The 13,649-nt window shown below is 40.7% G+C and overlaps 1 protein-coding gene across 3 annotated transcripts in view; it reads left to right on the forward strand.

The window, feature by feature from the left end:
• Positions 1-627: 627 nt before the first annotated feature.
• The window catches only part of pdzrn3b (PDZ domain containing RING finger 3b), a 107,315-nt gene continuing 94,293 nt past the window's right edge, over positions 628-13,649 (forward strand). For 2 of the 3 annotated variants that reach the window (XM_083771874.1, XM_083771875.1), the window contains exons 1-3: positions 628-1,447; positions 5,963-6,049; positions 9,563-9,670. In XM_083771874.1, coding sequence (XP_083628000.1) covers positions 734-1,447; positions 5,963-6,049; positions 9,563-9,670 — 909 coding nt within the window. In that variant the 5' untranslated portion in view covers positions 628-733. The remainder of the gene's footprint in view (positions 1,448-5,962; positions 6,050-9,562; positions 9,671-13,649) is intronic. The other variant, XM_083771876.1, reaches the window with a different exon arrangement.

Below are 13,649 nucleotides of genomic sequence, written 5' to 3' on the forward strand. Positions count from 1 at the left end.
TTGGTTGAATAGTTGATTTGATTCCCCAGCACTGACAGAAGGAAGAAGCCTATTCTAGTTCTAGATGGCAACAGTGTGGCTCCTACATAGTAAAGCTGTACTAAGATTACTCTGGGTTTAGTTTTTGGTTATAGGCCTACTCACAATGCAGAGAGATTTTATTGCACATACCTCTACTTAGAATTAGGCTATTTGACAGTAAAGTGACAACCAATGGGGATTAAAGGCAATCAATAACAGACTGTATGGCATAAACATAGACCACATATACAGTTACACACGTGTGTGTGTGTGTGTGTGTGTGTGTGTGTGTGTGTGTGTGTGTGTGTGTGTGTGCGCGCGCTCAAATAATTCCACTGTCTACTGGTTGTTTCCCCCCCCCCCCCCTAAAATGTATCAATTTGACAAATTAGTATAAGATCATACACACATTTATTGTTTTATTATATTATATATGTATTAATTATATTTATTTATCGCACATAAATATACGGTAGTCAATAACTCGCAAAACGATCTGCCAAAGTTTTAACATTATTCCTGCGCCGTTCATACGGTAGTTACGGTAGAGAATTCCTGCACATTTCCCCCCCAAGGAAGTCTCGGTCAATTAGTTTAGACACTAAGGAGAGCTTGTAGTCAGTCTGTACGCGCTCCACCAATGACAAGCTAAACAGCCACTGCTCCTACTTTCATTTGTGGGAATCCCGAATTTTCGGATTTTACTTAAAACATGGGATTTGAGCTGGACCGGTTTAAAGGGGATGTGGACCCAGATTTCAAATGCAACTTGTGCAATAAAGTTCTTGAAGACCCGCTCACAACTCCGTGTGGTCACGTCTTCTGCGCCGGCTGTGTGTTGCCGTGGGTTGTCCAGCAGAGCAGCTGCCCCGTCAAATGTCAGAGAATCTCCACCAAAGAGTTGAACCACGTCTTGCCACTGAAAAACCTGATCCTGAAGCTGGACATAAAGTGTGACAATCATGCAAGGGGCTGCGAGAAAGTGGTCAAACTGCAACATCTGGCAGAGCACACCGAGATGTGCGATTACTCGCCAGCCAAATGTAGGAATAAAGGATGCAACGAAGTACTGAACCTAAAGGACATGGATGCTCATATGCGTGAAACGTGTGATTACAGACCCGTCGGGATATGCGAGAATGGATGTGGATTGATGCTCACTCACAAAGAGCAGAAACTAAACAACCATTGTTGTTTGAAAGCCCTGAAGGCGCACAACAGTGCACTGCACGGGAAAGTTATCAGCTTGGATAAAGAATTCAAGAAGCAATCTTTGAAATCGAACAAGAGAGAGAAGTCGCTTCTTGCGCAACTCTCTGCGGTTCACAACGAGCTTCAAATGACAGCACTAAAATATCAGAAGAAATTCACTGAATACAGTGCAAGGATCGACTCGCTCACTAAAACCCTTGCGTTCCCATGCAAGGTAAGTAACAAAGTTTCGAATTTCAGGGCTTGTTGTTGTTGCACCCCCCCACCACCAAACCATGTTTATTCGTCATTTGCTTTTCATGAGTTGAGCTTTCTTCTCAGTAGTTTTGATATGATATTCTCTCCTAACTGTTAGTTGGACCGTTACCTGTGTACATTAGTACTATGGAAATGAAAAGGTCCTGTTTGCTGACAGGGTCAGGGGTTTGCTATGCTGATCATGAACTGCTGAAAAGTCTCGTGTGGTCAGTTTACATGAAGGAACTTTTGTTTTTGGGCCAGTCCCCTTTGAGGAGACTTCCACCCCCCCCCCCCCCCCCCCCTCACAAGTTCGTTTCTTTGCTGTCTTCGCTGTGAGCCTGTGAGGCATGTATGTCAGCTGCGCTTATGGCCAGCTGGCAGTCATGGAGGAGGGGCACATATTTACTGCTGTTCTGTACACACCGAAAACTCAAGCCCCAATTAGCCTGCCTGCTAGTTTGAGACATTCTGTGATCAGATGTTCTTGGTTTCCCTGGTAAAGCCACAGACCTGCACGAATGTTACAGCAGTAAGCTAATGCCATTGATTTAATTGTGTTAATGCTTTAAGGGGGCCCAGGCAACAATTGTGTGTTTTGTGGTGCAATAAAATATAATCTGGTCCTGCTATAATTGATCAATTCTAGACGTTGTAAAGTAACTGGAAGTTCACAAGTATTTTCTTTGTATTTGGTCGAACTTATTTTAATGAGCATAAATGCAGTGCCATATTTAACACACTGCCACAATGATCTTGTCAAATAGTAATTCATTACAGGTCTTTTTTTCCTATCTTTTCTATTTGTATTAATCTGCACTTCCCTGCTAATGACTTTATAAACTATATACTTTATCCAACTTTGTACAGTAGCAACACTACCGTAGTACAGTTCTGTGCTTGCAAAGCTATAGGCTACTGTACTTGTCCTCCCTTCTAAGATTTTGTTCCTAATGAACTACTACATTTGTTGTCATCACATTTCAATTATGTTCTGATCACAATGCAACGCTACTGCGTTGCGTAGGCATAGTATAACTCATAAAGTGAGAGAGACAAGAAAATGGTAAACACTTATGCTGGGGTTTGAGCAACAACACTCACCAGGGCTGGAGCACCACTGTTCAACCTCATGTATTTGTCTGTAGATGAAAATAGTCAAAATACTAAATGATCTCTGCAATATTTTAATAATAATAGGGGATTTGCTTTGGACTACATGCTTGATTACTAAAGTATTATCAAGGTCAATAGATGAATACACACACACACACACACACAGTCCTACAACTCCCCTCCAAGAAACGTGGACAGGACATGGGAATAAGTTCAGAAATGATCCGCGACAGAGAGGTCTGAAGAAAGAGCACATTATGGTCACAAGATGGTTCCTTTGAAGGTTGGTTTGATGGTTTGAGTCCTTCTTTCAAATCGATCTGCTCAAACAGTGGATTGCTTGGTGGGAAAACCTGAACACATGCACATGTGGGCTGTGAAATGGAATAACACAAGTGGGATTAGGCCGAGCTGTGGGAGGCAGGCGACGTGCAGACTGCATCTGTCTCTGCACTGGAACTCAGTTGGAGCCCTGGCCCATGCAGCACCATTTGCACTGCACTGATCAGTTCTTGGCTTATTTAAAATTTGTTATGACACATTTGTACCTCAATCCACTACTTCGTGGCAGGGCCATCAATTTGTGTAACTTCTGACGAGTAATCTACTTTTTAGTTAGTCCAGTCTGTAAGGGTCTGGGTCAGGCTCTGGTTTACAATGGTTGTCCTCAGTGGAGGGTTTCAATGTGTTTCTGTGACAGCCAGGTGGTTACTGAGAAAGACACATGAGGATGACCAGGCCATGTGGAATGTCTGACTGAATGGAACGCAGTGTTTTCACTAATAGCCCTACCACTTTTAAAATCAGCTGAACGTGACCAGAAGAAAACAAACTTGAGTTCCTTTTGCACGCACATTGTTGCATACTGCAGTACGGTAAACATTTACAATGTTGCTTTTCATCTATATTTTCCAGCGCAGCCCTATAATCTTTTGAGAGTACATGCATATATTTCTTACTGCAAAGATTACAGTCAAGCTTCCACTGAGTACAGTTTTGTTGGTGACAATGTTTGTTGTTTCTGGATGTGATGAAGAAGACGATGATGAAAAGAATGCCATTTTACAGAATCGGATTAATTAATCACAGACTGATTAGTTTAATGATGGTCTAATTAGTAAACTAGCTTGATATTAGACTAATTTCTGTCACATTGCCATGGGTGCCAACTGCCAATGGGTTGCGGCAGAGATTTGATTTTTTGGTTGTTAGCCTAAACAGCAATGGTGAATATAGCCTAAATCAATTCCAGGCACAAAATAAACACACAAAATAAACTTGAAATCGTATTTGATGGCCTGAGCTAAATTTGAAATTGACCACATGATTAGCCCATTGTGTGTGTCAGCCTATTGTCTAGTAGCCACTAGCCTATGTGGCGCCCAACTAATTGTTCAGAAAGCAACCATGTAATGCCTTTCACAAGCTTTGTGAAATACATTAATACAACTATCTGTGTGTTATTAGGTCGATATTTTTGTAAATCTATTTCCCAGACCTGTCTCATGCACTAGGCACAACGTGTCGTTTAAGTGTAGGTCTGTAAGTTTGTGAAACAAAAATATTTTCCTGTTGGACTATTCTTGGTTTCATTCAGCATTACCTACACTGTAATTAGACACGCTGTTTTAAAAAGACAGATGGATGGAAAGCAACATAATGGAGGTACAGACGGCATTGGAAATTGTGACTAGTGGTGAAGTAAAAGCTTGAAGAAAGTGACCAAGTCATCGGCCTGTAATATGCTCTGATTCTTTTGAACTATTCTCTCTTTGCTCATCACAAACTCTTGACAATAAAGTAGTTGAAGTTGTCAAAGTTACATTCATTTATATTGACCTAATGGTCTTTTGCTTCCACTTAATCAAAGTTGGCATTTTTCAGTGGAAATAATGAGTTTATGCTTCATGATTGATATGGCCTAAGCATGATTAACAGTTTTGTAAAATGGTCACCTGAACATGTCTTTCATACATTTTTCAAGGGATCAGATTTGAATTGGGGTGTTGTTCACAGATGTGCTTAAATGCTGACTAATTGTTCAGAATTCCCTTGAATGGCTGAAAAAGACAACACTCATCCAACTCTGTTCTCTAAATCAATGGTTCCCAAACATTTCAGGCCACGACCCCCCCCAAAATAATTATATTTGAACTATGGGCCCCCCCAAGCACTTGGAATTGTAGGCATTTCATTTAAGTTTGACTTGGTTCCACAGATAATAGCCGATCTACGCCTCGCAGAGTGCGAGGTCTAACTTGTGTACTTGTAGATCGTCTGTCTTCACAAAGTTTACCTCTTTCTTTGACAATTTTGTCTTAAAGGTCATTAATTTGTCACTTTGGAAATGTGCAAATAGCCTGTATACACTTCCTCCATACTGTATGTTGGTTTGATTACTGTTGAGTGCACATTAAAAAATATATATATATATATATTTGGGGACCCCGACCCCCCCCCTGGGGGTCCCAACCCTCAGTTTGGGAACCATTTCTCTTAGTGCTCCAAATCAATCCTTCACTATAAATTATTTTGATTTAATCCAGCATGCTTTTAATGTATTTAGCTTTAATTAAGAATCAGGAATCAAATTGATGTGTCCATGATGTGTCTTTATTATCTCCTCTGTTAAAAGGCCATTACTACTTACAATAAATAATAGGCTGCCGTTATCATCGTCACATGGAAACATGTGCTGCTAATTTTGCTGTGACATGGTCCAGCCGTGAACATTCCTGCATTGCCTAACATGCACAGCATGGTCTCAGCCTATATGTCAGTCACTGCACTGTACATGCCAATAATATCTGGTTTATATTTAGTTTCTGTACGTTAAAGAATACTGGAATGACAGCTGAAATTATGTTTCTTAGTACTCCCCCTATGTTTCCCCTTTATAAAAAGGATTAAGAGCCGACTACATTGGTTTCCCAGCATTCTTCATGTCAGCCCGCCATTCACTGAGAGGCCTACTGTATACACATAAGGCCAGTTTGTCTGACATTCTTTTTTTCATCTCTTTCACTGAGGAAAGGCATACAGAATGCAGTAGGTTAGCTTTCCAAGGATGAAAAATGGAAGTGAATCTACAAATATAGTAATCAGTGTTAATTTAACTGTTAAATTCAATCCTAAAGGATGATTTTTACTGTGTATTGTCCATCACTGCACTGACCTTATTACATCTCCTCCTGCTCTCGTTTATTACTTGGCTGTATTTGACTCTAATGGTTGATGATTTGTAGTTCTTTTCCAGTTCTGTTCTGGTTTATTTGAATCAGTCTAGAAATAAGACTGGAACTATTAAAGATTATAGATTGTAGCCTATTGCTGTTTTCTCTGTTTCATATGTCTTTGTCTTGTCATGTCTCTGCAGGAAGGTGAGGCGAAAAATGTCACTGTAATTCTCCATCGAGAGGCTGGATCTCTGGGATTTAACATCATAGGCGGACGGCCGTGTGCGGTAGGTCCAAAAGCGGAGACTCTTGGAGGTTTCATCTCAATGGTCAGCCAAGTGTCATATGGCAACCCAGGAATGAAAAGCACATACTCCCCAAGCACCACAAACTTTCTCTGTACTAACATATCTCAGACTGTCACAGGCACGCATGTTTTCAACTCCTGTGGATAGATGGACCACATCGATCACGTTTTATTGTGTTGGTATGTCTGTCTGGTTTAGAGGATAAAAAACTATAATTACTTTTATGAGAGTCAAATCTAAGATTACGACTCTGACCACAGTTGTTTTGTCTCTAATTGAGGGGATTTTGATTTTGGTGAAGTAAGTACAGAGCTGTAAAGGGGGGGGGGGGGGGGGGGGTGTCTTTTATTTTTTATCCCAGCCTGACGATGACCTGTCGGTCACAATCGGTGTCATACTGCCGAAGAGAACCATTAATGATGTCACAGTTTCTGGTTAGCTGCAACTGAGAAATCCATTTTATTTCAACATACAACTGCATCTTACACACACACACACACACACATGGTGTGTCTTTCCACAGAGCCATTAAAATTTGGTCTCCATATCGGTTTCACTGCCTTGCATTTGCCCAAATGTTTGAGAGGTGTTTTCCTAGAACCACAGTGACGCACTTTGCTGTCGCAACAAGGATTATTACACTAAAACATTTTATAGCAGGAAACTATAAAAAATGTCCTGAGATCTTTTAGATTCAACCCTTAGTTTCTACCTCTTCTCACTGAACCTCCAAGTCAGCCTCTACTCCTCAGATCAGAGTACAAGACCATACAAAACTTTAGCTTGCAGGGTTTGTCTTAAAAAGCGAATTGTTCCCAATTCCATGGCAAGAAACACTTGGTTCAAATGGAAATAAAAACAAAATGGGCCTCTCTAACTTGAGGGCTATAGCATAAAATGTTAACATCAGCACTGTTGGGTTCGGGGGGTTTGACACAGAAGGGTAACTGGTACAGCTGACGTTAACAAACTAAAAAGGTGAACCTAATGGAAAGGGACAATCCGACACAATAACACTGGCTTTTATTGGATTTTATTTCACCATATTTACGGTTATGTGATTTTCCAAATAAAGGGGAAAATGTAGTATTTATTCTACAGTTTAGATATGGCTGTCATTAATCAAACTTGCACATTGTCAGTGGAATATTGCTGATACTCCCACGATAGCAACACCACATCCACGGTGATGGTTCAGGCTCACAATATTTGGGAATATCGATTCTGACAGGAGAAGAGGAGATTATGTGAAACTCAGCGCAAACACTGTTTATCAGTTAATTTACTGCCCTAAATCTAGAGGCCTATTGACTATTGCATGCGTGCACGGCTGCACGCCTGTGTGCATGCTTGCGGGCGTGCGTGCGTGACCTAGGGCTGCAAATCTTTAGGTGTCCCACGATTCGATTCGATTCCGATTCTTGGGGTGACGATTCGATTAAAAAACGATCTTTTCGATTTTTCCGATTCTCGATTAAAAAAAGATTTTTTTTTTATTTTTATTAAAAACAATTAAATAGAATTTTAGCATGATCTACTCCAGTCTTCTGGCATGAAAGCAGAGTACATTTAGTAAAAAGCTTGTATAATTGTAAAGGTTTTATCAACTGAATGATTTAAACACACAATCCCAGGCCATAATGCATTGGCCATAATGCATTGCATGCACAGGTAGTACCTGTGCTTGTTTTTTTTTTTTTTTCTTTTGCACAAATGTACCTGTCAGGTACAGGTACATTTGTGCAAAAATAAATAAAAAAAGAAAATAAAAAAAAGAAATCGATTTTTGGAAAATGAGAATCGATTCTGAATCGGACGGCATTAGAATCGTGATTCTAACTCGAATCGATTTTTTTTGACAGCCCTAATGTGACCCATTAAGACCTGAAGCCGATTCTACGAGAATTGCCTTCTAAATTGTAACAGTTTTATGAATAAACATATGTTGCTAAATATATAGCTAAATTAAAAATGCTCTCTGTTTTAATGGGTTACGGTAGCTCTCCACCGCACCGATGGTGGCCGCGGTAAGTGTTGGAAAGCATCTGTTGCTGAAAATCTGCTGTTGAATGGGCACACTGTCATGTTGGGTCGCAAGTTGTAGGGAAGCGTCAAATAGCAGCAGGCTTGTTGTTGAAAAAGACATCAAGGCATAGGCTATTTTTAGCCATATAGTAGCCGTCTGTCAGTGTTGGCTCTCAGGCACTTTCAGCAACTTCTTTTCACACTTACAACCTACTGATCGTCCCGACTTCATTCGACTCCCAGTCTGTAGTAGTGTGTTTGGTGGAGAGCTACCCTTAACGTCTCTCTCACATATCTCTCTCTATCATGGTCGTGTTACAAATAGTTTGAATGCACCACAGGCAACCTTTGGCCAAAAGGTCCAGGTTAAGCACTGCGTAAGATGCAAAAAAAAAGCATAGCTGAAATAATTTGCAGCAGTCACAGCATGACCTTTGAGTTAATTAAGTGCCCCATTAAAATGTAGCCGTTTTGCGCAACTCTGTAGTAGTGCAGGATGAATTTGATGTGGTTTTGAAGAGAGGAGGGGTGCATAACTGCATATCTTTGGTCCGACACGCAATAGTCCGACACCCTACCCCAAACCTAATCCTAAACGCACACGCCATTAAGCACTGTATACTATACAGGAGTAGGTAGTTTCGAGGAAGCAATCTGATTGGTTGAAATAGCCATCTACCCGTGCTTCAAACGAGCATGATAGCACACTTAATCAAAACATAACAATCAGCTGTGCTATTGAGACAAAGTCTCGCAGAGCCGGCTGCAGTTTGCATGGGACATACTGTATGCGGGCCTTGTGGCAAAATCTGGTATTAAAAAAAGCTGAATTTCTATCGTACAGTTTATCATAGTTACATTGACATTGACTCGACATGTTTTTTTTTAGGGTAACGCTCGAGGCAGTGCTTTACTGAGGTTATTGGCATTTCAGTGATGCTTGTGGAACTCGGCGAAAGCCTCGTTCCTGACCGCATCACTGGCGTGCAAATAATTACGGTAAAGCACACTCTCGTGTAATATTGCTTAAACATGCACCTGCAACCACTTGTCAGCCACTGCAGGCTGTTGAGCCCCAGAGTCAGTGGTAGAGTTAACCAGGACATGTTGCTGACTGTTGTTTGGTTGTTTGTACATGTTTAAAAGACTCTGGGATTAGTCACATGCAGTTGGTTAAAACAGAAAGGTATTTGAATTGACTCCATAATATCCTTGGGGTATTTACTACTAGGTTTTAGAGTTTTGATCAGAGTTTAATAGAAAGCATAACCTTATTTTTTGCACAATGCTATGTCAAGGTAAACTAACAAACACTCGGGAAGCAAACATATAATTCACATTTGAATATTCTTTGTATTATTTATTGTTGAGATGCGAGATTCCAGATGAGAATCTCTTTGGACAGTAGTTACAGTATCTTACCTTGCTAAACAATTATAATAATATAATAAGTGTTTTTCTCCACAGGAGGACAAAGACGGTACTTCTAATGAAGGCATATTTGTATCCAAGATCGTTGAGAGAGGCCCTGCAGATAAAGAGGGAGGACTTCAGATCCACGACAGAATAATAGAGGTATGTGGCCCCCGTTGGTGTGATAGAAAAAAGCAGGGTTTGGTCATGCCAGAGGTCTTGGATTATGAGACAGCTGTCGTTTTCCTAGTAAAGATTATGACTGCATATTCATAAAGCCTTACAGCCTTAATGCAGTACATCTGAACAACCATGGTGTGTACCAGTGACATCTGAATGAACCTTCAGTTCAACATGAAATACTGACATGCTGTTTCAGCATTTAGGTTTCAGTGTTACATAATGAATCCTATGGAAGGCAAATAAGCAAAACATATTTCTCTGGCGTCCTCAAGCAAACAGCTATATATTAAGTAGTGGGTGAAATGAAATAAATCAGAGGCTTGGCTGCCTGTCTTTGGTTTTTGAGAGCCCATGGTTTACACCCTGGCTGACGAATCTCACATGACATGACGGCATTGTAGCCGCATCTCCCTTTGCCTTCAAGCTGAATGTCGTGTGGAAAGGCCATGTCACCGTGAGGTCAACTTGAGGGGTGCTTTTTGGGGGGAAAAAACATCATAAAGGCTCACATTATAGCAGAGTGTCAACCAGAGGCTTTCACAAAGGAAGCATTTAACTGCGAGGTTTATGTGGATCACAAGTGTATATTGCCGTATGCCACAAGATGACAAATATGGTTTGTCACAGGCATTATTGTCAAACCTCAGTTAAATTGTACCAGAGCAAGTTGACCAGCACAAGATTTGTGTAGATGTTTGTGTGCTTCCATTTGAAAATGTTGTGCAAGAAGAGAAGACTCAAACATCTGGACTATATCGATCACTGTATCGCTTTTCCTTCTTACAGATGAATGCCAGAGCTACTGTAATCAACAGAGTAATGATAAAACAACATACAAGCTTTCCTCTGTCTGTCTGTCTGTCTGTCTGTACTTACTCACTGTGTATTGTCAAAGCTGATCCTAAGATGTGATATATATATAAGTCCTTGGTCTTAACCTCTTCAAGTATCAGAATCAAGCGTCTCAAAAGGCCTCTGCTTGTTGACATTTGTCATAAGCTCCCTTAACAATGGCGAGATTGAGCCTCCGAAATGTGATTGTGATTCACTCTGCGCCTGGTGACTTAAGGCTGATGAGGCCTCCAAGTGGGCCACTAGCTGGTGTGGGAGAGGGGATCTGCTCATGTGTCATATGGATATACCACTGAAACTTTGTATAGGTGTGGACTGTATGTGTGTGAGTGTGCGTGAAGGCTGGAGTTTCCCATTAATGGACTAGATACTCAGTTACCTGAGAAGTTGAACTACCTTTAATGTAACCATTCAGCCTTTATCAGCTTAAAAGAATAGAGATTTAGCTTAAGGATGGTAGTGCACTTATGTGGGCAATTTTGTCCTCATATTGTCTTTGAGCCATTGTGAGAGAAGTCACCAAATATGTCCAAAGAACAGAAAACATGAGCAGAAAGGAGATATATTAGGCCTAAGGACACAGCAAAGGTGTGACCTTTAGAGGGTTTACTAGACAAAAACCATCATTAATCATTCAGCCATTGAAATGGTGACGTATATAGACAGCTCATAGTTGCTGTTTTCCCTTGGTGTTTCCCACTGTTTAAGAAAACTGATACTGGTGGTGGTGGTTCAAATTTCGCTGAGTCTCTTTCTGTTACTTGGTAAAAGAAAGGTTCCTTGTCATGTTTCTCAAGCCATAATAAGGAATGCTGCGTCACGAGGAGAGGCTTGAAATTGCTTAGGTTGCATCTTCTACCTGGGGTGATGCTGCTTGTGAACCCATCCCACTGTATAGTGGTGAACTGAGGGAAAAAGTCATACCAGTGTAGAGAACTTCTGTGGGTTGACAAAACCAAACAGCCTGTAGGCCTGTCCTACTTTGCATGCTTTGTTAGACACAGTGTGAATGTGCATTTTAAAGATCTGGTCCACAAGAATCTGAATGCTGTTATTCCATAACACTTCTCGCTCAGTTTATGCTTAGTGCTTCAGTACCAGAGCTGATCTGGAACCTGAAGTGAATTTATTCAAAGCCAGTGGACGAATGTGTCGCATCGCTTCCAGATTTGAAACTCACGAGTCACGTCACATAGCTGGTTATTTTGCCCTGTTCTCTCCATTCAAAGACAACGCTTCCATATAAACGCTTTCAAATTTTGGAGCTTGCAAACATTTTTAATTTTGAATTCTGAAAACGAAGGTGACTTTTTTCATCTGAAGCTACAAAAAAGAAAAAATGAAATAATGTAGAAAGCATTGAGCGATCAAGCTGGGCCATAGGGGTTGTCGTTATGATGACAAGTTCACCATAAGCAGTTGTTTTCTCTTCCTGTAACGGAGGTGTTAGTTCCAGTAAGTCTACATGGATGTAACATGTACATGATGATCCGTGGCTAGCTACATGTTCCCTCTATAACAGGCTCTTAGCGGGGGAGTGTGATAGCAGATGGCAGTCCTCTACCATGCTACAGGCTGGTATGAATCAGTGTATGAATGCCTCCTTGTTCAGCCAGGGACATTTTTTCTCATAAAAAAAAAAAAATCAAGCCGTGTTTGCTTTTGCTAGCTGAAAAATCTTAGCACTCTAGTCAGGAGCTGCCTGTTTCCCCTACAAGGTTTTGATAAATACATTTCGCTGTAGTTTAACACTTGAGAATAGAGATTTGGGGACCAATCTCAGTGCACATCAGTCAGGTGATGCATGATCTCTGTGTTATTTAAACCATCGTAGAAATAAATTACATTCAGAAATGTATGTAATTTCAAGAATCAAACCTTTACATTAAAATCTTAGGTCAGATATTTCTTGTGAAATACACCTTTTTCCCTTGTATCATTGTCACAATTTGAAACTCAGGAAGGCCTGTCAGGGTAAAGGGGAAGGTGTTTGTCTGTGACCATTTGACTGTGGGGAATGGGCTACAGTTGTAAATGTCACCTTGTAACTCCTCCTCTGGAAACATACTCGGGTCACAGAAGGTGGACAACAACAACTCCTTTAAAATAAACCGACATTGAGAAGATGCCAGGTCCAATGTGAGTCAATGGCCTGCAGAAACCTGTCCCCTACAGCTTGGTTTTGACAGCATTGTATGCATTTAGAACAGGGATTTTCAATCCTTTTCATATCAAGGTCCATTATTTATTGGGCATTTGAACCACCATTTGATGAGATTTAGCCGCTCAGACCCAAAATGTAGAATATTTTGTTGTCATTGGATAAGATTTTGTCCACAATTCAATGCTGTACTGATGTGGTACCTAACCATAGGAGAGATAACAGGTAAACGTTGACAAAAATAACAATTATTCTACATTCTCTTCTTGTAAATTAAGTAATGCACATGTGGCCTGGGCCAGCCTAGTGTTCCGGGCACCTAAAGTCTGTTAAAGTCTGATAGTGTGTCACCGGTTCGACTCCCGATCCTGACGACCTTTGCTGCGTGTCACTCTCCGTCTCTCTCCCCCCATTTCCTGTCAACTTACTATACACTATCAAATTATTATTATTAATTTATTACTATTATTTGTTTTATTAATTTTTATAATGCAGATATTTAGCAATAATTTAACTCTTGAGTGTAAATTTATGCTCTCAAGAGTTAACCCATTCTGACCGGGCACCCATTTTGGTGTCAGCATCATGTTATGCTTTAGCTATTGAAAAATAGCAGATCTACAAGCTCATATCGCGCCACCGAGTGGCGCGATACGAGCTTGTAGGTCTGCTATTTTTGAAAAATCGAAGAACGACTGACATTTTTAGAATCTGATCTCAGGTCAGAATGGGTTAATCAGACCAGTGGAAACCTCGTATGAATCTGATCTCAGGTCAGAATGGGTTAAAGATCTATAGGGGTCCATTTGGTTACCAACTCTCCATCATTTAGCTGGGGACCACCTGGAACTGCCTCAAGGACCACTGATTTAGAAGGCTTATGGTTGTAGTGCTAAAGCCAGTTGGTTTGGGGAAACTAACCACTGCTGTTCTGTTGTCATTGTT

Source organism: Protomyctophum parallelum (assembly GCF_964188405.1).
Source record: "Protomyctophum parallelum genome assembly, chromosome: 8".
NCBI lineage: Eukaryota > Metazoa > Chordata > Actinopteri > Myctophiformes > Myctophidae > Protomyctophum > Protomyctophum parallelum.